Source organism: Rhinopithecus bieti, unplaced genomic scaffold (genome assembly GCF_001698545.2).
Source record: "Rhinopithecus bieti isolate Rb0 unplaced genomic scaffold, ASM169854v2 scaffold_2339, whole genome shotgun sequence".
Lineage (NCBI taxonomy): Eukaryota > Metazoa > Chordata > Mammalia > Primates > Cercopithecidae > Rhinopithecus > Rhinopithecus bieti.
In genome coordinates this window covers 2,509,749-2,535,663 of record NW_016803819.1, presented here as the reverse complement: position 1 = coordinate 2,535,663, position 25,915 = coordinate 2,509,749, and the positions used below count along the sequence as shown (strand labels likewise).

The 25,915-nt window shown below is 38.2% G+C and overlaps 1 protein-coding gene across 1 annotated transcript in view; it reads right to left on the bottom strand.

The window, feature by feature from the left end:
- The window catches only part of SLC30A9 (solute carrier family 30 member 9), a 109,182-nt gene that overhangs the window by 36,071 nt on the left and 47,196 nt on the right, over positions 1-25,915 (bottom strand). The window contains exons 7-9 of the mRNA XM_017854767.1: positions 20,945-21,003; positions 17,219-17,286; positions 7,088-7,190 (exon numbers count right to left, since the gene is read on the bottom strand). Of these exons, the coding sequence (XP_017710256.1) occupies positions 7,088-7,190; positions 17,219-17,286; positions 20,945-21,003 (230 nt within the window). The remainder of the gene's footprint in view (positions 1-7,087; positions 7,191-17,218; positions 17,287-20,944; positions 21,004-25,915) is intronic.

Below are 25,915 nucleotides of genomic sequence, written 5' to 3'. Positions count from 1 at the left end.
AAAAAAAAAAAAGGTAAGATAGAATCAGTTATATTTGATATGTATCCTTCCAGACCTTTTTCTACACATTTACAACATAATCTCTATTAGTTACATATATATAACCTACAGAGCATTTGTTTAGTTTGCAGCATAATGAACATTAACATCTATTAGCTAAGAAGTACTGTAAATGCTCTCTACTCCATGATCACCCTTCACCTTTCTGGTGTTCCTTAAGTATCATACTATCCAGCATCTGCATAATGGTACCTCAGAAGAGCTTTCTAGTTGTTTCATGTGCATATAATCTGTTTACAGAAGACAGAAAGAACCACGTCTTCTTCTAAACACTTGCTACATTGCAAACTCAGGTGCTCAATAAATTCATCTGAGTTGATATTAAATGATATGAAGTGCATGATTTAACAGAAAAGTTTTCCAAAATGAACGGTAACAGAAATTGTAAGGCTAGCAATTTTAAGTGAAACCCTGTCTCTACTGCAAATACAAAAAAATTAGCCGGGCATGGTGGCAGGCGCCTGTAGTCCCAGGTACTCAGGAAGCTGAGGCAGGAGAACGGCGTGAACTCGGGAGGCGGAGCTTGCAATAAGCCGAGATCACACCATTGTACTCCAGCCTGGGTGACAGAGCAAGACTCTGTCTAAATAAATAAATAAATAAATAACTACATTATAATTAGAGACACAGGTCTAATTTAAAAGTTGAACGTACTTAAGTCTCTCAAGAAGTGAGGAAAAAATATGGCATAAAAAATATTATGATGAATTAAAAATTTTAAAATATTATAGATCTCAAAAGAAACAACTTTCTGAAATACAATTTCCATCTATTCAGAAAGGTCCAGTTGAAATATTTTTCATCAAAGCCTTTTTGAAAACTCTAATTGAGACATACTCTTCGTCCAAGAATTTTCAAATCACTTGATATCATATGGTCTCAAACTTTCATTTACCTCTTGTCTTGTTGTTCAATCTTCTACAAAATTCGTTTGTTTTCTGGTTCCAAAATTAATACATTCTCATTGTAAAGAAATTCAAGTAGTAAAGAAAAGAACTATTTAAGAGTCTGGAGTATATTTCGGACTGTCTTTATACATATCTGTATATACTTTTAACATTCCTTTGAGAATATTTTTGTGCTGGATTTCAAGGAGAAGGTTGTATGTACTTAAACATACGACCACAAACTATAATGTCTTTTTGCACTTTGTTTTATGAAAATTTTCTAACATGCGGATGGATGGATGGATGGATGGATGGATGGACAGACAGAATAATTTTTAAAATCTGATAGAACTTTTTTTTTTGAGACAGAGTCTCACTCTGTTGCCCAGGCTGGAATGCAATGGCACAATCTTGGCTCACTGCAACCTCCAACTCCCAGGTTCAAGCAATTCTCCTGCCTCAGCCTCCTGAGTAGCTGGGATTACAGGCGCGTGCCACCACACCCAACTAATTTTGTATTTTTAGTAGAGATGGGGTTTTGCCATGTTGGTCAGGCTGGTCTTGAACTCCCGACCTCAGGTAATCTGCCTGCCTCGGCCTCCCAAAGTGGTGGGATTACAGGCATGAGTCACTGTGCCCGGCCCTGATAGAACATTTTTAAAAACTCAAATCATCCATCAAGCTTTAACAATTATAAATATGTAAGCAAATATGTTTTATTTCATCCATATCTACTCCCTCATGAATATTTTGAAGTAAATTCCAAGCATCGTACCATTTCATCTTTAAATATTTTGGATGAATCTCTTTAAAAACTAGGCTTTTTAGAAAATACAGCCACAAGACTATTATCAGACTTTTAAAAATCAATACTAATTCCTGGCCAGGTGCGGGGGCTCACGCCTGTAATCCCAACACTTTGGGAGGCCGAGGCGGGTGGATCACGAGGTCAGGAGAGCAAGACCATATCGAGACCATCCTGGCTAACACGGTGAAACCCCATCTCTATGAAGAATACAAAAAATTAGCTGGGCATGGTGGCGAGCGCCTGTAGTCCCAGCTACTTGGGAGGCTGAGGCAAGAGAATGGCATGAACCCGGGAGGCGGAGCTTGTAGTGAGCCGAGATCATGCCACTGCACTCCAGTCTGGGCGACAGAGCGAGACTCCATCTCAAAAAAAAAATAAAAATAAAAATAAATAAACTAATTCCTTACTGTTATCAAATATCTACTAAGTAATCACATTTCCATATAGGGAGAATTTTTTTGAGGTAAAATTCACATACAATGAAATGCACAAATCCTGAATGTACAGTTTTTCTTGTTTTTGTTTTGAGATGTCTAGTTCTGTCGCCCAGGCTGGAGTACAGTGGTGCCATCTTGACTCACTGCAACCTCTGCCTCCCGGGTTCAAGTGATTCTCCTGTTTCAGTCTCCTGAGTAGCTGGGATTACAGACATGTGCCACCACGCTCAGCTAATTTTTTTGTATTTTTAGTAGAGAAGGGGATTTCACCGTATTGGCCAGGCTGGTCTCGAACTCCTGACCTCCAGTCATCTGCCTACCTCGGCCTCCCAAAGTGCTGGAATTAGAGGCATGAGCTCCTGTACCCGGCCCAGAATGTACAGTTCTGTTTGTTAACAAATACACATACCCTTGAAATATATATTTCTATGAAGACACAGAACCTTTCCATCACTCCCAAAAAGCTCCCTGTGCCGCTTTCCTCCCCCACATCAGAAGCAACTATTTTCCAGTTTTTTTAAACTATTAAAATTAAAGTTCCTTGCTGGAGATACATCTATGTTGCCAGTCAGAAAAGTAGTTCTTTCTCTTCTATTGCCAGATAATATTCCATTGTATCAATTTGTTTATCTGCTGTACTGCTGAAAAACATTTGGGCTGATTCCAATTTTTTCAGCCATTATAAGTAAAACTGCTATAAACATTCCTTTTTTTTTTTTTTTTTTTGAGACCGAGTCACTCTTGTCGCCCAGGCTGGAGTACAGTGGTGCAATTTCAGCTCACAGCAACCCCCGCCTCCCGGGTTCAAGCGATTCTCCTGCCTCAGCCTCCCGAGTAGCTGGGATTACAGTGACCCACCACCATGCCCAGCTAATTTTTGTACTTTTAGTAGAGACGGGGTTTCACCATCTTGGCCAGGCTGGTCTCGAATTCCTGACCTTAGATGATCCGCCCGCCTTGGCCTCCCAAAGTGCTGGGATTACAGACGTGAGCCACCGCGCCCAGCCAACATTCTTATACAAATCTTTTGGGACCATTCATTCCCACTTCCCTTGGGTAAATACTTAGAAGTGGAATAGGTGGGTCACAGGATAAGCATATGTTTACAGGCCGCTCCCAGATGTTTTCCAGAGTGGTTGTACCATTTTATTAATACACTCCACCAGCAATGTCTGGGAGATCTGGCTGCTCCACATCTTCACCAAAATTTGGCTGTCAGGGTTTTTACCTGTAGCCATTATAGTGGATATGCAGAGATGTCTTGTGGTATTAATATACATTTCCTGATCATTAATGGTGTTAGCACTTTTTCAGGTGTCCACTAGCCACCATTCATGTTTCCTTATTTGTGAAGTACCTGTTCAAATCTTTATCCTTAGGGGGAAAAAACTGGGTTCTCATTTTATTACTGAATCATGGAAGTTCTTAATTCTGGATACCAGTCCCCTCTCAGAATGCTTTGTGAATATTTTCTCCCAATCTATGCCTATTTATTTCCTTAAGGATGTCTTTCAATGAGCAAAAGTTTTTAATTTTGATGAAGTTTAATTTGTAAATCTTTTTATTTTACGATATTGTTTTTGTGTCCTATTTATGAAATCACTGCCTACCATGTCTAAAAGATACTCTCCTAGGTTTTCTTCTAGAAATCTTCATAGTTTTAACTTTTATATTTGGACTATGATCCATTTCAAACTTGTATACAATGTGTGAAGTAGGAGTCAAGGTCCTTTTTCTCCTCATATGGATCCAATTTTTCCAACATTATTTGTTTTAAAAGTTTCATTTCTTCACTCAACTGCTTTGATGCCTTTGCCAAAAGTCACAGGCCATGGAAATGTGGCTCTGTTGTTGGATCAATTCTGTTCCACTGATTTGTCAATCCTTATGCCAGTAACTCACTGTCCTAATTTCTATAGGTTTATAATGTCTTGAAGTTCTCCAAATTTCTTGTTTCAAGGTTGCTTTGAATATTGCAGGTTCTTTGCATGTCCATATAAATTTTGGAATTTATTCAGTTTGTCAATTGTACAGAAAAGTTTGTTCATATTATGAATGGGATTCCATTATATCTGTAAATCAATTTAGGGAGATTTAACAGATCTATGACATCCAATCTACAAACGCGCTATTACATCTCTCCATTTATTTAAGTTTTAATTTCTCTCAGCAACATTTTATGACTTTCAGCGTAAAGGTCTTGTATGTCTTTTGCTAGATTTATCTCTAAGTATTTAATATTTTGTGACACTACTTTACATGGAATTTATTAAAATTTCCTTCTCCATTTATTTGCTGATAGTAGAAATGCAATTAATTTCTTCATATTAACTTACTGATTTTGAATGTTAAACCAACTTTACACTCCTGAAATCTTACCTAATTATGATGTAATATCATTTTTATATGTATCATATTTATATATTTATATAATTCAATCTGATTATATTTTAAGGAGTTTTGCATCTGTGTTCATGAGGAATAACTGGTCTGTAGGGTTTTTTTCTCTCGTAATGACTTTATAAAATTTTGGGATCAGGGCCTCATTAAAGCAGTAGAAAACATTTCATTCTCTATTTCTGAAAGCTTGTGTACTCAGTATTGTTTCTTCCCCAAATGCTTGATAGAATACTCTTGATACTGTTACATAAGTTACCGAGGCTTCTTCCTTTTTTTTCTATCTTTTTTGTCTGTGGCTTTAGTAAGAATGTTTTCTGCTGTTACATACTCAGGTTCACTGACTTTTACTTGCAGTGTCTAATCTGCTGTTAATTCTATACAGTGAATTTTTCTTATCAAATTTTTTTTTAGCTCTAAAAGTTTCATTTGGCTTATTTTTCATACCTTTGATTTCTCATGTTCATATTTTCCTTTCAATACATAACTGTACTTGAAGTAGCTGTTTAATATCCTTGTCTGCGAATTCTATCATCTATTAAGCCTGCTTATGACTGATTTTTCTCCTGGTTATGAGTCAAATTTTCCTGCTTCTTATACTGGCTATTAGTCTTTTTATTGGATGCTAAACACTGTGAATGTTATACTGAGTGTTTGGATTTTGCTGCCTTTATTAAAGAATGTGAGGCTTTGTCCTGGCAAGTGATTATTTCAAGATTGGCTTGATCCTTTAGAACTTTTAGCAAGATTTGTTAGGGAGGATTCTAGAACAGCCTTTACGTTAAGAAGAATTTAGCCATACTCCTAAGGCGAGCCTTCTACTGGCCTCGATAATGAGAACTCTCTTACCTCGGCTAGTCAGAACTTGAATGTATCCTAGCTTTGCGTGAGCACTGGGAATTAGTCAATTACTGCTCCCTGCTGGTTCTCTGCCAAGATTCATGCTCACATCTTAGACATGTGTAACTTAACATTCAGCAAACATTCAATTCAAGGAAATCCCTATGTAGACCTCTATAGCTTTTTGTCTTTGTAGCTCCCTCCTCTGTGGAACTCTGCCTTATAAGTTCTAGCCACCTCAGATGCCCTGAACACTGATTTCTGTCTTCTCAACTCAATGAGACTGTTATTTCCCATCCTGCTCCACTATCCCAAATATGCCTTCAAGCAAAAAGCCACAGAGATCATAGAGTTCAAGTAATTTGTTTCTTATCTCTCAGGGATCATGGTCTTATGCTGCTATTGTCCAATATACTGTCTAATTTTTTAGTTGTTTATGGCAAAAGATTAAATTCAATTCCTGTTAGTCTGTCATGGATGAAAGCAGAAGTTCTGAACATAATATTTTGCAACTTGATTTTTTACTCAATTTATCATGGTTATTATTCCAGGTCAGTACACAGATATCTACTACATTCTTTTTAAATGCCTGAATAGCATAGAGTATGAACACTTAAACATTGTCTTCAATGTTTGAAATAAAAACTAATATTGAAACTAGTAACATCATACATATCTCCTTGCCATATGGACAAATATTTCTGTATTTCAACTTTCCTCTATAAGCTTACAAGAAAATACAGATTATAAGTTATATATCTCCCCCATCTCCTCTCCTCCCACTGCATGCCACAGTTGAATGGTAAAATTTTATAGAGACGGTATGTATTAAGTATATATTGAGTATAAAAATTAAGTTCAAGGTAAATACTTAGTACTAATGGCAAATGCTTATCTTCTTTCCTTACTTTTATGAAGGGTTTTAATCCATCTGATTTGACAGTGAGTGAGACAAGTTCTCAGGCTTAATTTTTAATTAATATTGCTCTCCTTGCTCCTTATCTTCGTATTATTTTTATCCTTGTCTTAAATATTCTTATTTTACCTGTGTCTTTCATTGAAGTTCTCCCAAATCCGTTTTATATAACAGGACTAAAATAAGTAAATATTGAAAAGGTATCTTCTTAATATACCTTTCTCTTTAAAATGTAACAGTGATGCACACACAGAAATTTTTATTATATTCTTACAAAAGGTTTGGGTTTCTAGTTTTCACAATTTGGGCCACAGGGGTTTAAACGGTATTTTAATTTTATTAATACAAAACTTTTCTCCATTTGCAAAGCCAAGGAAAGTAATTCAAATTATGAATCTAATATGAAAGCATTTTAACCGATTACATATGATTTTACATCTTTATTCCAAAAGCTTAAATTCAAGGACTATTACAGTCATTGAGAACTCATATTCAGAGACCAGATTTCTGCTCAGTGACTGATAATGTTATACTTCACATTCCATTGTCAGAGGTTCTTAAAGCATCCTGCTTTAAAATACTATGATTAAATTTCTATGCACTTCATTGCTGAAAAGTAAACTTTTATTTTCTCCCACAAGCCAACTACTAGAATCATTCAGTTTTAAAATAGATCAACTTTTAGATTAAAGCCTAAAACTATTACTTCAAAATTGATTTATAAAAAAGCTTTAGTCCTCACCTGATTACAAGTATCAGATAATGAGTGTATAGCTTCTGAGAACATACTTGCTGAACCGGTATAAATCCAGGCAAGAAATTTAAAGAAGCAGTTTAATCCATTGCTAGAAGAGAAAGAGAAAACAATTTAGCATAGGTTTGGATAAAAATTTAGGCCAAAAGCATACTCAATCGGCTGTATATACCCCTATACTAGATTCTGTTGAAAGTAAAATTAGGCTAAGCACAGTGGCTCACACCTATAATGCCAACATTTTAAGAGGCTGAGGTGGGAGGATGGCTTGAGGACAGGAGTTCAAGACCAGGCTGGGCAACAAAGTAAGACCCCATCTCTATAAATTTTTTTTTAAAAACTTAGTCTGGTGTGGTGGTACACGCCTGTAGTCCTATCTACTTGGGAGGCTGAGTTGGGAAGATCATCTGAGCCCAGGAGTTCGAGGCTGTACTACACTCCAGCCTAGGCAACAGAGTGAGACCCCGTCTCTAAAAAACAACAACTGCAAAAAAAACAAGTACAATTAAAAGAATCCCTAGCCTTAAAAAACTTTCTGTTTAGGTAACAAGAGTAAAAATTTGAAAAAATACAAATTATGTACTGTTAAGAGGCATGCTATGTGTAAACAAATTACTTAAGTGTACTTTGAAGACTGGTGAGAAAAGAGGGTCTTCTATATCTGGACAAGATAAAATTTAAAAGACAATTACGTGTTTTAGGTAGATAAAAGCAGATCTGCACCTGATACTGTCCAGTGGGCCAGTGTCAAAGGCAAGATTTCAGTGAAAGTCTGTTTACTTAAGGGGGCAGATGCCAGAGGTGACTCTAGGCAGTCTCAGAGTCATACTAGAAGAAGCTAGATGCCAAAATAAACACAGTTAACTCTGAGGAAGCTAGCTGCTCAGATACCAACAGTAATGACTAATATGATTTATCTCAGACGTTATGCTAGTGAGTTACCATGTTATATTACAAGTCTGTTATACAAATATTAACACCCCCATGAACTGTATGTCCCCTTTTAGCTACCCCTTTCCCATCTCCTCCACCTCAGATAACGTCTTAAAAACATCATATTTATTCTAGCTGTCAGTTTTCATCTTGTCAATACCACCTACCATTCCATACTACTAAATTCCTGGAAACATTTTAGTATTTCTCTTAACTTCCTGAGAGCATCTGACACTATTTTCTTCTTTTTTAAAACAATGTTTATTTATTTTATTCATTTTTTAAATTTATAATTTAAGTTTTGGGATACCTGTGCAGAATGTGCAGGTTTGTTACATAGGTATACATGTGCCATGGTGGTTTGCTGCACCCATCAGCCCGTCATCTACATTAGGTATTTCTCCTAATGCTATCCCTCCCCTAGCCACCCACCCCCCAATAAGCCCCAGTGTGTGATATTCCCCTCTCTGTGCCCATGTGTTCTCATTGTTCAACTCCCACTTATGAGTGAGAACATGTGGTGTTTGGTTTTCTGTTCTTGTGTTAGTTTGCTGAGAATTATGGTTTCCAGCTTCATCCATGTCCCTACAAAGGACATGAACTCATCCTTTTTTATGGCTGCATATTATCCCATGGTGTATATGTGCCAGATTTTCTTTATCCAATCTATCACTGATGGGCATCTGGGTTGGCTCCAAGTCTGCTAGCGTGAATAGTGCTGCAATAAACATACATGTGCATGTGTCTTTATAGTAGAATGGGACTGCTGGATCAAATGGTATTTCCGGTTCTAGATCCTGGAGGAATCGCCACGCTGTCTTCCGCAATGGTTGAACTAATTTACACTCTCATCAACAGTGTAAAAGTTTTCCTATTTCTCCACATCCTCTCCAGCATCTGCTGTTTCCTGACTTTTTAATGATCGCCATTCTAACTGGCGTGAGATAGAATCTCATTGTGGTTTTGATTTGCATTTCTCTAATGACCAGTGATGATGACCATTTTTTCATGTTTGTTGGCTGCATAAATATCTTTTTTGAGAAGTGCCTGTTCATATACTTCACCCACTTTTTGATGCGGTTGTTTGTTATTTTTTCTTGTAAATTTGTTTAAGTTCCTTGTAGAGTCTAGATATTAGCCCTTTGTCAGATGGATAGATTGCAAAAATTTTCTCCCATTCTATAGGTTGCCTGCTCTGTTCACTCTGATAATAGTTTATTTTGCTGTGCAGAAGTTCTTTAGTTTAATTAAAACCCATTTGTCAATTTTGGCTTTTGTTCCCATTGCTTTTGGTGTGTTAGACATGAAGTCTCTGCCCATGCATATGTCCTGAATGGTATTGTCCAGGTTTTCTTCTAGGGTTTTTATGGTTTTAGGTCTTATGTTTAAGTCTTTAATCCATTTTGAGTTAATTTTTGTATAAGGTATAAGGAAGGGGTCCAGTTTCAGTTTTCTGCATATGGCTTGCCAGTTTTCCCAACACCATTTATTAAATAGGGAATCCTTTCCCCATTGCTTTTGTCAGGTTTGTCAAAGACTGGATGGTTGTAGATGTTCAGCGTTATGTCTGAGGCCTCGGTTCTGTTACATTGGTCTATATATCTGTTGATATTGGTACCATGCTCTTTTGGTTACGGTAGCCTTGTAGTATAGTTTGAAGTCAGTTGGCGTGATGCCTCCAGCTTTGTTCTTTTGGCTTAGGATTGTCTTGGCTATACAGGCTCTTTTTTGGTTCCACATAAAATTTAAAGTAGTTTTTTTCTATTCTGTGAAGAAAGTCAACGGTAGCTTGATGGGGATAGCATTGATTCCATTAATTACTTTGGGCAGTATGGCCATTTTCACAATATTGATTCTTCCTATCCATGAGCATGGAATGTTTTTCCATTTCTTTGTGTCCTCTCTTATTCCCTTGAGCAGTGGTTTGTAGTTCTCCTTGAAGAGGTCCTTCACATCCCTTGTAAGTTGGATTCCTAGGTATTTTACTCTCTTTGTAGCAACTGTGAATGGGAGTTCACTCATGATTTGGCTCTCTGTTGGCCTATTATTGGTATATAGGAATGCTTTTGAGTTTTGCACATTGATTTTGTATCCTGAGACTTTGCTGAAGTTGCTTATCAGCTTAAGGAGATTCTGGGCTGAGATGATGGGGTTTTCTAAATATACAATCATGTCATCTGCAAACAGAGACAACTTAACTTCCTCTCTTCCTATATGAATACCCTTTATTTATTTCTCTTGCCTGATTGCCCTGGCCAGAGCTTCCTATACTATGTTGAACAGGAGTGGTAAGAGAGCATCCTTGTCTTGTGCCACTTTTCAAAGGGAATGCTTCCAGCTATTGCCCATTCAGTATGATATTGGCTGTGGGTTTGTCATAAATAGCTCTTATTATTTTGAGATATGTTCCACCAATACCTAGTTTAAGATGAGAGTTTTTAGCATGAGGCAGTGATGAATTTTATCAAAGGCCTTTTCTGCATCTATTGAGATAATCATGTGGTTTTTGTAATTGGTTCTGTTTTAGTAATGGATTACATTTATTATTCTGCAAATGTTGAACCAGTCTTGCCTTCCAGGGATGAAGCCAACTTGATGGTGGTCGATAAGCTTTTTGATGTGCTGCTGGATTTGCTTTCCCAGTATTTTATTGAGGATTTCTGCATCGATGTTCATCAAGGATATTGGCCTGAAATTTTCTTTTTTTGTTGTGTCTCTGCCAGGTTTTGGTATCTGGATGATGCTGGCCTCATAAAATGAGTTGAGGAAGAGTCCCTCTTTTCCTACTGTTTGGAATAGTTTCAGAAGGAATGGTACCAGCATCTCTTTGTACCTCTGGTAGAATTTGGCTGTGAATCCATCTGGTCCTGGGCTTTTTGCTTTTCAGTTGATAGGCTATTTATTACTGCCTCAATTTCAGAACTTGTTATTCATCTATTCAGGGATTCAACTTCTTCCTGGTTTAGTCTTGGGAGAGTGTGTGTGTCCAGGAATTTATCCATTTCTTCTAGATCTTCTAGTTTATTTGTGTAGAGGTGTTTACAGTATTCTCAATGGTAGTTTGTATTTCTGTGGGATCAGTGGTGACATCCCCTTTATCACTTTTCATTGTTGTCTATTTGATTCTCCTCTCTTTTCCTTTTTATTAGTCTGGCTAGTGGTCCATCTATTTTGTTAATCTTTTCAAAAAACCAGCTCCTGGATTCACTGTTTTTTTAAAGGGTTTTTTGTGTCTCTATCTCCTTCTATTCTGCTCTGATCTTAGTTATTTCTTGTCTTCTGCTAGCTTTTGAATTTGTTTATTCTTGTTTCTCTAGTTCTTTTCATTGTGATGTTAGGGTGTTGATTTTAGATTTTTCCCACTTTCTCCTGTGGGTATTTACTGCTATAAATTCTCCTCTAAACACTGCTTTAGCTATGTCCCAAAGATTCTGGCACACTGTGTCTTTATTCTCATTGGTGTCAAGGAACTTATTTATTTCTGTCTTAATTTAGTTATTTACCCAGTAGTCATTCAGGAGCAGGTTGTTCAGTTTCGATGTAGTTGTGTGGTTTTCAGTGAGTTTCTTAATCCTGAGTTCTCATTTGATTGCACTACGGTCTGAGAGACTGTTTGTTTTGATTTCTGTTCTTTTGCATTTGCTGAGGAGTGTTTTACATCCAATTATGTGGTCAATATTAGAATAAGAGTGACGTGGTGCTGAGAAGAATGTAAATTCTGTTGACTTGGGGTGGAGAGTTCTGTAGATGTCTATTAGGTCCACTTGGTCCAGAACTGAGTTCAAGTCCTGAATATCCTTGTTAATTTTGCCTTGTTGGTCCATCTAATATTGACAATGGTGGGGGTTAAAGTCTCCCACTATTACTGTGTGGGAGTCTAAGTCTCTCTATGTAGGTCTGTAAGAACTTGCTTTATGAATCTGGGTGCTCCTGTATTGGGTGCATATATATTTAGGACAGTTAGCTCTTCTTTTGCACTGATCCCTTTAAGACTATGTAATGACCTTTGTCTTTTTTGATCTTCTTTGGCTTAAAATCTGTTTTATCAGACACTAGGAATGCAACCCTTCTTTTTTTTTTTTTTTTTTTTTTTGTTTTTTTGCTTTCCATTTGCTTGGTAAATATTCCTGAATCCCTTTATTTTGAGCCTATGGGTGTCTTTGCACGTCAGATGGGTCTCCTGCATACAGCACACGAATGGGTCTTGACTCTTTATCCAATTTGCCAGTCTGTGTCTTTTAACTGGGGCATTTAGCCCTTTTCTATTTAAGATTAATATTATTATGTGTGAATTTGATCCTGTCATTATGATGCTAGCTGGTTACTGTGCTCATTACTTGATGCAGTTTCTTTATAGTGTCGATGATCTTTACAATTTGGTATGTTTTTGCAGTGGCTGGTATCAATTTTTCCTTTCCATATTTAGTACTTCCCTTCAGAAGCTCTTGTAAGGCAGGACTGGTGGTTATAAAATCTCTCAACACTTGCTTGTCTGTAAAAGATTTTTCTTCTCCTTCGCTTATGAAGCTTAGTTTGGCTGGATATGAAATTCTGGGTTAAAATTCTTTTCTTTAAGAATGTTGAATATTGGCCCCCACTCTCTTCTGGCTTGTAGGATTTCTGCATAGAGATCTGCTGTTAGTCTGGTGGGCTTCCCTTTGTGGATAACCCGATCTTTCTTTTGGCTGCCCTTAACATTTTTTCCTTCATTTCAACCTTGATGAATCTGATGATTATGTGACTTGAGGTTGCTCTTCTTGAGGACTGTCTTTGTGGTGTTCTCTGTATTTCCTGAATTTGAATGTTGGCCTGTCTTGCTAGGTTGAGGAAGTTCTCCTGGATAATCTCCTGAAGAGTGTTTTCCAACTTGGTTCCATTCTCCCGGTCACTTTCACGTACACCAACCAAACGTAGGTTTTGTCTTTTCACATATTCCCATATTTCTTGTAGGTTTTGTTCATTCTTTTTCATTTTTTTCTCTAATCTTATCTTCATGCTTTATTTCATTAAGTTGATCTTCAATCTCTTATATCCTTTCTTCTGCTTGATTGATTTGGCTATTGATACTTGTGCATGCTTCACAAAGTTCTCGTGCTGTGTTTTTCGGCCTATCAGGTCATTTATGTTCTTCTCTAACTGGTTATTCTAGTTAGCAATTTCTCTACCCTTTTTCAAGGTTCTTAGCTTTCTTGCATTGGGGTGGAACATGCTCCTTTAGCTTGGAGGAGTTTGTTATTACCCACTTTCTGAAGCCTACTTCTGTCAATTCGTCAAACTCATTCTCTGTCCGGTTTTGTTCCCTTGCTGGCAAGGAGTTGTGATCCTTTGGAGGGGAAGAAACGTTCTGGTTTTGGAATTTTCAGCCTTTTGCACTGCTTTTCCTCATCTTCGTGGATTTATCTAACTTTGGTCTTTGATGTTGGTGACATTCAGATGGGGTTTTTGTGTGGACATCCTTTTTGTTGAGGTTGATGCTATTCCTTTATGTTTGTTAGTTTTCTTTCTAATAGTCAGGCCCCTCTGCTGCAGGCCTGCTGGAGTTTGCTGGAGGTCCACTACAGACCCTGTTTGCCTGGGTATCAACAGCAGAGGCTGCAGAAGAGCAAAGATTGCCGCCTGTTCCTTCCTCTGGAAGCTTCATCCCAGATGGAAACCCGCCAGATGACAGCTGGAGCTCTCCTGTATGAGGGGTCTGTTGATCCCTGCTGGGAGGTGTCACCCCATCAGGAGGCATTGGGGTCAGGGACCCACTTGAGGAGGCAGTCTGTCCCTTAGCAGAGCTCGAGTGCTGTGCTGGGATATCCACTGCTCTCTTCAGAGCCAGCAGGCAGGAACATTTAAGTCTGCTGCCACAAGTTTAAGTCCTACCCCCAAGTTTTCTGTCCCAGAGAGATGGGAGTTTTATCTATAACCCCCTGACTGGGGCTGCTGGGCCTTTCTTTCAGAGATGCCCTGCTCAGAGAGGAGGAATCTAGAGAGGCAGTCTGGCTACAGCAACTTTGCCGAGCTATGGTCGGCTCTGTACAGTTTGAACTTCCTGATGGCTTTGTTTACACTGTGACGGGAAAACCACCTACTCAAGCCTCAGTAATTGTGGCCTCCAAACCCCCACCCCTGCTCCACCAAACTCAAGCATCCCATGTCAACTTCAGACTGCTGTGCTGGCAGCCAGAATTTCAAGCCAGTGAATCTTAGCTTTCTGGGCTCCGTGGGTGTGAGATGGGCTGAACTAGACCACTTGGCTCTCTGGTTTCAGCCCCCTTTCCAAGGGAGTAAAAGGTTCTGTCTCTCTGGCATTCCAGGCACCACTGGAGTATTAAAAAAAACTAGTCTAGCTAGCTTGGTGTCTGCCCAAATGGCCGCCCAGTTTTGTGCTTGAAACCCAAGGCCCTGGTGGTGTAGGCACCCGAGGCAATCTCCTGGTCTTCAGGTTGTGAAGACCATGGGAAAAGCATAGTATCTGGGCTGGAACGCACCGTTCCTCACGGCACAGTCCCTCATGGCTTCCCTTGGCTGAGGGAGGGAGTTCCCTGACCCCTTGTGCTTCCCTCGTGAGGCAATGCCCCACACTGCTTCAGGTCACCCTCCATGGGCTTGCACCCACTGTCTGACCAGTCCCAATGAGATGAGCCAGGTACCTCAGTTGGAAATGCAGAAGTTACCCACCTTCTGCATGGATCTTGCTGGGAGATGCAGACAGGAACTGTTCCTATCCAGCCATCTTGCCAGACACCCCCTGGCTAGCTATTTATTTTATTTTTTAAAGACAGGGTCTTTTTCTTGCCCACATTGGAGTACAGTGGTGTAATCACAGATTACCGTAGCCTTAAACTCCTGGGCTCAAATGATTCTCCTGCTTCAGCTTCCTGAGTAGGTCTACAGGCGCACATCACCCACCATGCCCAGCTAATTAAAAAAAATTTTTTTGTAGGTACAAGATCTCACTATGTTGCCCATGGTGGTCTTAAACTCCTGAACTCAAGTAATCCTCCTGCCTCAGCCTCTCAAAGCCTGGGATTCCAGGTGCAAGCCTGTACCAGGCCTGCTATTTTCTTAAAACATGTGCGCCTGTGGTCCCAGCTACTCGGGAGGCTGAGGCAGGAGAATCACTTGAACCTGGGAGGCAGAGGTTGCAGTGAGCCGAGATTGCGCCACTGCACTCCAGCCTGGTGACAGAGTGAGACTCCGTCTCACACACACAAAACAAACAAACAAACACTGTCTTCCCTTGGCTTTCATGACACTCCTTGATGTGGTTTGGCTCTGTGTCCCCCAGAAAATCTCATCTTGTAGCTCCTATAATTCCCACATGTTTTGGGAGGGACCCAGTGGGAGATGACTGAAGCATCAGGGTGGGTCTTTCCAGTGCTGTTCTCGTGACAGTGAATGAACTTACGAGATGTGATGGTTTTTAAAAACGGGAGTTACCCTGCACAAGCTCTATTTGTCTGCTGCCATCCACGTAAGACATGACTTGCTCCTCTCTGCCTTCCACCATGATTGTGAGGCTTCCCCAGCCACAGGAACTGTAAGTCCAATTAAATCTCTTCCTTTCATAAATTGCCCTATCTCAGGTATGTCTTTATCAGCAGCATGAAAATGGACTAATACACTCCTGGTTTTCTTTCTACTTTTTTCCTTACTCCTCCTCAATCTCCTCTGCAGGCACTTTTTCCTGCACCTTTTTCTTAATGTTAACATTCCTCAAGGAATTCTTCCTGAGAGCTTTTTATTCCTCATACTATTTATACATACATTCCTCAGGTGATCTTTACTTTTATGGCTTTAATTATCACCTACATACTAAAAACTATCAACTCCATATCTCTAACCCAGATTTCTCTCCTGAGCTTCAGACCAATATATATTAACAATACTTCTTAAGTACATATCTTAGAGCAGGTACTATGTTAAGCACTTTTCATACATACATCCCTCCAATGAGAAAAGCTATAATCACTATCCCTGTATTACTAGTGAAAAGAACCCTGTTGACTATCTTCACCTGGGTGCCCTAAACACACCACCAGCTCAAATATGAACTCATCATTTTCTCTGCTCCCACCCTGCTCCTCCTTTCAGTGTTCTCCTCAGTGAATGGTACATTATTTACACCAACTGTACAAGCCAGAAACCTGGTCACTATCCTTGAACATACCTTCAAAGAAGTTGAAGCTGTCCATGTCTATCCGTACCACCACCATTTCTAGTTATGACATCATTATCCCTTGTCTGTATTATAAATGCCTTCCTCTAGTTTAGTGTCCCTCCAATTCTTAAAGAATTACGTATTATATCTTCATATTTTCAGATCATATCACACTATCTGATATTTCACATATATACTTAAAAATAAAAGAACTAATGAATTACTGAATGATTTCATACATCCTAAAATAAATTAATCAGAAAAATAGATAAAAGGTGAAAAAAACAATAGAAATCAAGAAGATAGAGGGGAAAAGGGGGAGGCAAGGCCGGGCTCAGTGGCTCACACCTGTAATCCCAGCACTTTAGGCTGAGGTGGGCAGATCAAGAGGTCAGGAGATCAAGACCATCCTGGCCAACACGGTGAAACCCCATCTCTACTAAAAATACAAAAATTAGCTAGGCATGATGGCGTGAGCCTGTAATCCTAGCTATTTGGGAGGCTGATGGAGGAGAATGACTTGAACCCGGGAGGCAGAGATTTCAGTGAGTTGAGATTGCACCACCACACTCCAGTCTGGCGACAGAGCAAGACTCTGTCTCCAAAAGAAAAACAGAGGAGGCAAAAATAACAATTATGTTCTTCTGAGATAAGTGGAACAAAGATAATAAGCACAAAGAGCTGTAGCTGTAACCCAGGTTGGTTTAGCTACTCTAAAAATAACCTCGGCCAATCTAACTTCTTTAAACAAGACTTCTATCAACTCCAATAAAAATAAGAAAGGATTTTCAGGTAGCAACTATTCTTAGATCTAACCACATCAAAAATATACAGAGAATGAGCATGGGTGTCTATATGAATTCATGCTCTTTCCCCATCACTTTACTGACAATAATAAAGACTTACTCAATTTCCTCCTAAAACAAAATAAACCTCAAACTCTATAGCTAGTACTAGGTAATAAGTTTACATATTCATGGATATACACATTTAAAAGAATATATTCTATTTCACAAAGCTTATTTTTCAGTACTTACATGCAAATTGCGACCATCACCACTTTTCCTGGTCCCTTAAAAAACACCGATGCCGTTCTGGAGCGTGGCTGTAAAAAAACAAAAACTTTTTTTAATACCTCCAAAATTTTGCAGAGAAGCACTATAACTGGTGGCTTTGACAGACCAGAAAATGTTCCTCTATCAAAACTTCTGAATTACGTTACTTATTTTTCTCTAGAAGTTCTTGTTTAGAAAGTGGAAAGATTAAAACAGACAGCATATCTGGGTCTCTTTCCAGAATCTTGTTTATTTTGTTTTCTTGTCATTCGTGTCCTGCCTTCTTCCAGAAGGGATCTGAGTTGGCTATATAAAAACTAGTAATACAGTAGAAAAATGCACTGAGCTGAAATTCATATGTTCTAAGAATGTGTGAAATCAGACACCCCAAATTCTGTATTGACCTGCCTTCAGAGCTAAGCGAAAAACTACACAGGGATAAACCTTGTCCATGTGGTCTCAACTTTTACTTCGATTTGTAAGCCGTAAACTCTAACTATGGGTCTAGATTTCTGAATTATACTGTTTATTGATAACAAACAGAATGTATGTTTTATTATAATAAGAATATATTGTATTCTTTGGTTGAATAGAGAAAAAACTCAATGAAATTATTATGGGAATAACAGAATGCTGCTTAAGGTAAAAAATAAGATTTCTTTAGAAGAAAGGTTTGGGAACTCATGGGAGGGGCAAAACAGGGAAAGGAAATGAGATCTTTAAGATCAGAATAAGAAAAAATAAGAAAAAAAATAAGGAAAAAGATTCACTGGGTTCAAACCACCCTAATAAAGAAGGCTGCAGAAAAAGGGAAGATATGTTGGTAGTAACTAGGAATAATGATAAGGCACAAGGACTCTAACAAGAGAATAAAATCTGGAAAAACAAGGGATCACAAGGAGCCAGGATCCAAAACCCGCCTGGGAAGCATCCTGTAAAAGTTACTCAAAAATTCCATAATCAGGCCAGGCGCAGTGGCTCATGCCTGTAATCCTAGCACTTTGGGAGGCCAAGATGGGCAGACTGCTTGAGCTCAGGAGTTTGAGACCAGTTTGGACAACATGGTAAAATCCCATCTCTACTAAAATACAAAAAAATCAGTCGGGTGTGGTGGTGGGTGCCTGTAATCCCAGCTACTCAGGAGGCTGAGGCATGAGAATCTCTTGAACTCGGGAGGCAGAGGTTGCAGTGAGCCAAGTGGGCAACATAGCAAGACTCTGTCTCAAAAATAAAATAAAATAAATTAAATTAAATATTAAAAAATTCCATAATCAGAGCAATTGGAGAACTGCCCCTTTTGAAGACCAGGACAGCAAAATGTTAGAAATTAATGAAACTGGACAGCCAATATCTATTTTTTCTATTTTTATATATCTTTGAAAACATTCACAATAAACAAGGTTCTTTAATATTGGTACAAGTACAGAAAATTTGGATAGATTTCAGACAGAACTACCAGGAAAAGGAGCATAAATTGTTCAAAGCATTACTGATGCATTTCAAGGTGATACTATTGTGGAGTTAAATATATTAAGCAGAGATAAAGGTACTTCCAATTTTCTGAAGTACTATTCAAGAAACTCATCAATTAGAAATAGAAGGCAAGGCATGGGAAAGTAGAAATACATTGAAGGGGGAATTATTATACAAGAAATTAAGTACCAGAGAGGCAGACCCAGAACATTGTGACTTCATATATCTCACTGGAGTTCTCATGAGTTAAGAATATATTGGAAAAACAAGTGTCTGGGTCAGAAATAACAACAACAACAAAAAAAAGAACAAGGCATTTAATTTGTGCAAACAGGATTAGTTTAATTTGTGCAAACAGGATTAGCCTTATGTTTTAGAGAAGGAAAGCAACCATCTTCAGTGGGAGAACACCATCCCTAAAGGGAACAGGGGTACAGTAGAGGGAAATGAAATACTAATTTTATCCTAATGTCCCTGCAAAAAAGGTTGTAATAGCAAAAAAATTTGATTCAAAACATGGAATATTCAAAAGCTGACCAATATTAATCTTCTAAAGGCCTGAAGTAACAAGAGATTTCATAAGTCAACCGCTACTATTAGAAAATCTGGTGAGGATGATTCTCCATGTGAAACAGATGTGAAGGCTCGAGGAGTGAATCTTCCCAGGAGGCAGGTCTCACCAGCATAAGTTATCCCAGCACAAGAGGCAATGGCAGTAGCCCTTTAGGCATGAGAGTGAAAATGCTGGCTCACAAGACATATGAAGGCTCTACCAGAGGACAGTTCACATCTTCAGGGCAGCACTGGGGTGCCAGAAATGCAGGGATCAAAGGGGAAATGGAAATTAAGAGGTCTTGAAGATAATAAATGGAAAAGGAAAGCATATCAAATAAGACTTGCCTAAAATTATCATCACTGCCAATGTCTAAACTTTGCAAAAGGGGTGCAATGTCTCAAATGCCACTAGAGAGAAAAAAACGTGCATAGGTAGCTTTTTATCCAAATATGACATTAACTTCTTAACAGGAGATCCCTCCCAGTCAAGTTTAAATGGAAAGTCAACTTGGCCATAGACTGCCTGGCATCTTAAAGGTGCTGGGGACTTTGGTAAATCATTTCAGTTGAGTGGTGGAGTTGAAAGCCCAATTGGATTAGGTTCAGGAGAAAATAAGAGGTAGAATAGTAAAGGCAAACTTTCTATATGTGTCCCAATATTAATTTTCTTCTAGTAGGAAGGAAAGCAGAGTATTTTGTCACATGTATAGATGAGTTAGTAAATTTGGTGATGAAAAGATGAGGTACTTTTATGAAATTACACCTATTTGTTCAATAAAATATGAAACAAGGCAAGAGCTGAAGAGTAAAGAGTGAGGCTGTTGGGAAGAAAGAAAAAGATACGCAATAGCTATTTTAAAGAGTGGGAAGGTAAACATACTCTGGAAGTTTAGTAAGACTGTCAAATAATATTGAGTATCCGTTGATTCTGTATAGTCATATAATGAAGAAAGAACAATCACACTGGCTGGGTAATTTTCTTCTCGAAGGGCTAACCTTCTTGGATACAAGCACAGAGGTGGCAGTCTGAATGCTGGACCAGAGTCAGGAGCAGAAAGAGAGAGGCTAAAGAAAATTAAGAGTGTGTATGACAGATATAAATCTCACCAAAACCTAAGAAAATAAAGTCTTCTTCCTCATTTATATCTACATGCTTAAGGTTCATAACATAGTCATGACTTTAAAGAAAACTTACATACGAATGTTTTAAATTTCAAGAAAACCAGGCCGGGTGCGGTGGCTCATGCCTGTAATCCCAACACTTTGGGAGGCCGAGGCAGGTGGATCACCTGGGGTCAGAAGTTCAAGACCAGCCTAGCTAACATGGTGAAACCCTGTCTCTACTAAAAATACAAAAATTAGCTGGGCAGGGTAGCGTGCCTGTGGTCCCAGCTACTCGGGAGGCTGAGGCAGGAGAATCGTTCAAACCTGGGAGGCAGAGATTGCAGTGAGCCGAGATCGCGCCACTGCACTCCAGCCTGGGCAACAAAAGCGAAAACTCCACCTCAAAAAAAAAAAGGAAAATCAGAAATGAATGAATAGACTGTAATTCAGTGAACTACAATGTACTCAAGAAAATCTTAGACTGAGATCACAGACATGCTAGAATTTTACAATGGACTGATATTAGAATTTTGCGGTACAACGCACACATACACATTATTACAAAGATATCCTTACCTTGGTATTTCCCAAGAAATCTCTGTACTCTCTTAATATTTTTTGGTTTCTAAATAGCCCTGTAAGAATAACAAAATAAATTCAGGTCACAGATATTCTTACTAGTCACAGTTTAGATTAACATGATATTCTCTTTAGGACTATGTTAAATATGCTCTACAAGCTAAGAGCAAAAATATTAAGTTATAAAAAATTTGGATTTCTAACCTGATTTAGAAATGGGGAGAGGATTTAAATAGACATTTCTCCAAAGATTATATAGAAACCACCAACAAGCATATGGAAAGATGCTCAACATCACTAATCATCAGAGAAAGACATATGAAAACCACAATGAGATATCACCTCACATCCATTAGGATGGCTACTATTAAAAAAACAAGAAACAGAAAATAACAAGTATTGGCAACGTGTCAAAACTGGAACCTTTGGGCACTGATGGCAGGAATGTAAAATGGTGCAATTGCTATGGAAAAAAATATGAAGGTTCCTAAAAAAAATTTTAACACAGAATTACCATATAATCCAGCAATCCTACTTCTGGACATATGTCCAAAAGAATAGAAAGTTGGGGCCTCAAAAAGCTATTCACATGCCCGTGTTCATAGCAGCAATAGTCACAACAGTCAACAGGTGAAGCAATCCAAATGTCCACGGATGGATGAATGAATGGATAAACAAAATGTGGTATAAACATATGATGATGGAGTATTATTTAGCCTTGAAAAAGGAAGGAAATCCTGTCACATGCAACAACGTGGATAAACCCTGAGGACACTATGCTAAGTGAAATAAGCCCATCTCAAAAGGACAAACACTGTATGATTCTACTTATATGAGGTATCTAAAGTATTCAGTTAATAGAAACAAAAAGCAGAATGGTGGTTGCCAGGGACCGGGGGGAGGCAGGGAAATGGTAGGTAGTTATTTAATGGGTATAGTGCTTCAGTTTTGCAATATGAAAAATCTCTGAAGATCTGTTTCACAACAATGTGAATACACTTACACACTTATAAACTGTACCTTTACAAAAGGTTAAGAGGGTAAATTTTGGGCTATGTGTTTTTTACCACAATAAAAAAGGAGGCAGGAGAATCTGGATTTGCAATGAGATAAAGGCAGTTTGGAAAGATTCTTTTCTCAATATTACCTTTAAAAAAGTTAATTAAGCCTGATATAAAAACAAAAGTCCTTCATTTTTACCTCAAAGTTGAAAAATATAAGAGAGAGTGTTTTCTATTACTGTGTTTTCTCAAATTTTGTATTATAAAAAAATCCTTTAACTTTTATTTACAAGGCTACTCATGGTATCATTTTAACAGCAAAAGATGAGAAACGTCCTATGGGGGAATGACTGAATAAATTATGGTATATCAAAAAATAGAGTATTACAAAATAAAGAAATGTCTTTATTTACTACTATGGCATAGTCCTCAGGACAGAGTTAAGTAAAATAAGCAGGAGCAGCTCGGCGTGGTGGCTCATGCCTGTAATCCCAGCACTTTGGGAGGCCAAGGCAGGCGGACCACAAGGTCAGGAGATCGAGACCATCCTGGCTAACACGGTGAAACACAGTCTCTACTAAAAATACAAAAAATTAGACAGGCATGGTGGCATGCGCCTGTAGTCCCAGCTACTTGGGAGGCTGAGGCAGGAGAATTGCTTGAACCCGGGAGGTGGAGGCTGCAGTGAGCCGAGATCGCGCCACTGCACTCCAGCCTGGGCCACAGAGCGAGACTCCATCTCAAAAAAAAAAGCAAGAGTAGAAAGTATGTATAGTATGCCTTATTTATGAAGGGTATGGAGTTTAATACAAATGTGTATGTTTATTTTCTTTTAAATATTATTTTATTTTAAATTTTGGGTAGGGAAAAGGGTCTCGCTAATGTTGCCCAGGCTGGTCTCAAAACTCCTGGTCTGAAGTGATCCTCCGACTTCAGCCNAAATTAGACAGGCATGGTGGCATGCGCCTGTAGTCCCAGCTACTTGGGAGGCTGAGGCAGGAGAATTGCTTGAACCCGGGAGGTGGAGGCTGCAGTGAGCCGAGATCGCGCCACTGCACTCCAGCCTGGGCCACAGAGCGAGACTCCATCTCAAAAAAAAAAGCAAGAGTAGAAAGTATGTATAGTATGCCTTATTTATGAAGGGTATGGAGTTTAATACAAATGTGTATGTTTATTTTCTTTTTAAATATTATTTTTATTTTTAAATTTTGGGTAGGGAAAAGGGTCTCGCTAATGTTGCCCAGGCTGGTCTCAAAAACTCCTGGTCTGAAGTGATCCTCCGACTTCAGCCTCCCAATGTCCTGGGATTATAGGCATGAGCCATGGAACCTGGCTTTATTTTCTTATATTTTAAGTACTAAAAAAAACACCAAAAACTAATTTTTAAAACAGTTACTTATACAAGAGAGAGGACTTAGAATGGAAAGGACAGAGATGGAAGCTACAGTTCTCTGAAATATCTGTTCTGTAGGTTTGACTAAGAAATCATGTAAATTTTTAGGCAATTATAAAATAAAACAAACTTATTTTAAAATCAGAAGCAAAATGAAACAAATGAGCCTAACTGTATATCTACTGATGGTATTTCTATATAGAAAAATTTTAAGTGACTTTATATAACACAGAAATTGAAGTATGCATCTCTAGTGGGATATATATACTAAAGATACAAAGGAAAGCAAAGAAATCTAAAATTACATTGCTAGTATTAATACTGTTATTTGAAACTACACTTTATTCTCTATGTGTGTAGAGACATAGAATAAATCATGTAATTACTTTAACTTGATTTTATTTTCCAGTAAAAGTGGCTCATTTTAGAAATAGTTGATTACCACCCCAGGATAGGAAACGTACAAGATGAGTCTGAAACATATTATTCCTGAAAGTAAGGACGCCATGATACTAGAGTTATGACAAAGGGACTTAGGAGCCAACTGAGGTGCTTCCATTGATCAACATCAGGACAGTTTGACCACTGCTACTTTGTTCTATTCCTTGCATGTTTTCTTCTCCCTCTTCTCTCTTCCTATCCCCCTGCTCCCCTCTTGGTAGTGAACTCCTGTACTCTCAAGAAACTCTCTCCATCTCTTTTCTTCCTGGGTTATCGACCATAATTGTCTCACAATTTCCACTTTGAAATTTTGCCAACTCATCTGAAGAAGGAAATATTGTCATTTCTAAGCCTTGGTCCCATGCAGAACTGAGATAATCAAATAGTTTAGAGTCCTCCTAAATATTTATACTCCAAGGCTTCTCGTTTCATATCCTTCCAGTTTCATAACTTCTTATCAGGTTACTAGTAACAAAAATAAAATAAAATGGGGTGGAAACCTAATGAAACCATTGAAATAGGGTTGGCAAACTTTTTTTCCAAGAGGACTAGTGACATGGTTTGGACCTGCGTCCCCATCCAAATCTCACGTCAAATTGAAATCCAGTTGTTGGAGGGGGAGCCTGGTGGGGGGATAACTGGGTCATGGGGGTGAATTCTCATGAATGATTTAGCAATATCCCTCTTGGTACTGTCCTCATGACAGGTGAGTTCATTGTCATGAGATCTGGTCATTTAAAAGTGTGAGGCACTCCCCCATCCCTCTCTTGCTCCTGCTATGTAAGATACCTGTTCCCTCTTTGCCTTCCACCAAGATTGGAAGCTTCCTGAGGCTCCCCAGAAGCTTCTATGCTTCCTGTACAGCCTGCAGAACTCTGAGCTAATTAAACCTCTTTTCTTTATAACCAGTCTCAGGTATTTCTTTATACCAATGCAAGAACTGACTAATACAGCTAGGTAGCAAATATTTTATGCTTTGGAGGCCAAGAGATAATATAAAGAATATGATAAAGGTATAATAAGAAATAACTACAAATTTCCATGAAATTTTTTGACAAAATTTAAAATATAATAAAAATATGTGAATGCAATTCTTTGTAACACAGGTCTACTAATCAGAAGAACAGAATACTTTTTGGGGAGATGATAGGATAAAATATTTCACTTAATTGGAATTCAGTTAGTATTCCTTATCATCAAAATTAATTGCAAATATTCATCTACTGATGATGATCTAATATTTTACTATTTCATCTTGAAAATCTTATAGGTAAGTACTGCCAAATACTGATATAAATCTATAAACGTGATTTTAAATAACTATATTCATAGCTTTGAAAGCATTTATAGAATTATATGAAATTCTTGTTGATATTTGCCTTTTAGCATCTTGTTACATTAAGGACTAATCACTTCCAATTGAAGTTAGGAGAAAGCTGCTAAACTGCACAATTCAATGGATTTTGAAACATGCAAGTTTCCTCTGCACTTGCATGGAAATCTGAAAAACATTTCTGGTTGGGCTTGGAAAATATATCTGCTGCAGATGTCTTCTGCTGTTTTTTTAATGTGTTCATTCTTTTATTGTCCATTGTTTTAACCTGACTGAATACATGATCCACAAGAGCACTGTACTCCTGGCAATTATTAGAACATGGATTTTGCACGGTAGAAAACATTTAACACCAGTCTATGGGGTGCTGCACTGCTTTCTATAAAGTTCAAAATAAAGATTTATTTTCAAACAAGTGACTCTGGTTTATTTCATACATGACATTTTTTTTTTGCAGAAAAAAATAAAACTGTACAACTGCATAAATATAAAATTCTTCCACCATGAAAACGGTTAAAACATTCATAAAGACACACCATCAGCATGTGATGCCTCCAGAAAGGAAAAAAGGAAAGTAAAATAAAATGTACAAAGCAAATTAATTAGGCCTGTTACTAGCCAAAGTGATGGGCAAATTCAGATCTCAGACAAAGCTTTAGAACATACTAGAGGACAAAGGAAGAGATGTCAAGACAGCATTCAAAACAAGCACAACACAACTCATCACCTTTTTGTGTTTTTCTGTAGCATCACTTAAAATTTAAAGGGCAGTTCCCTCATGACAAACCCCCGTCCGAGTC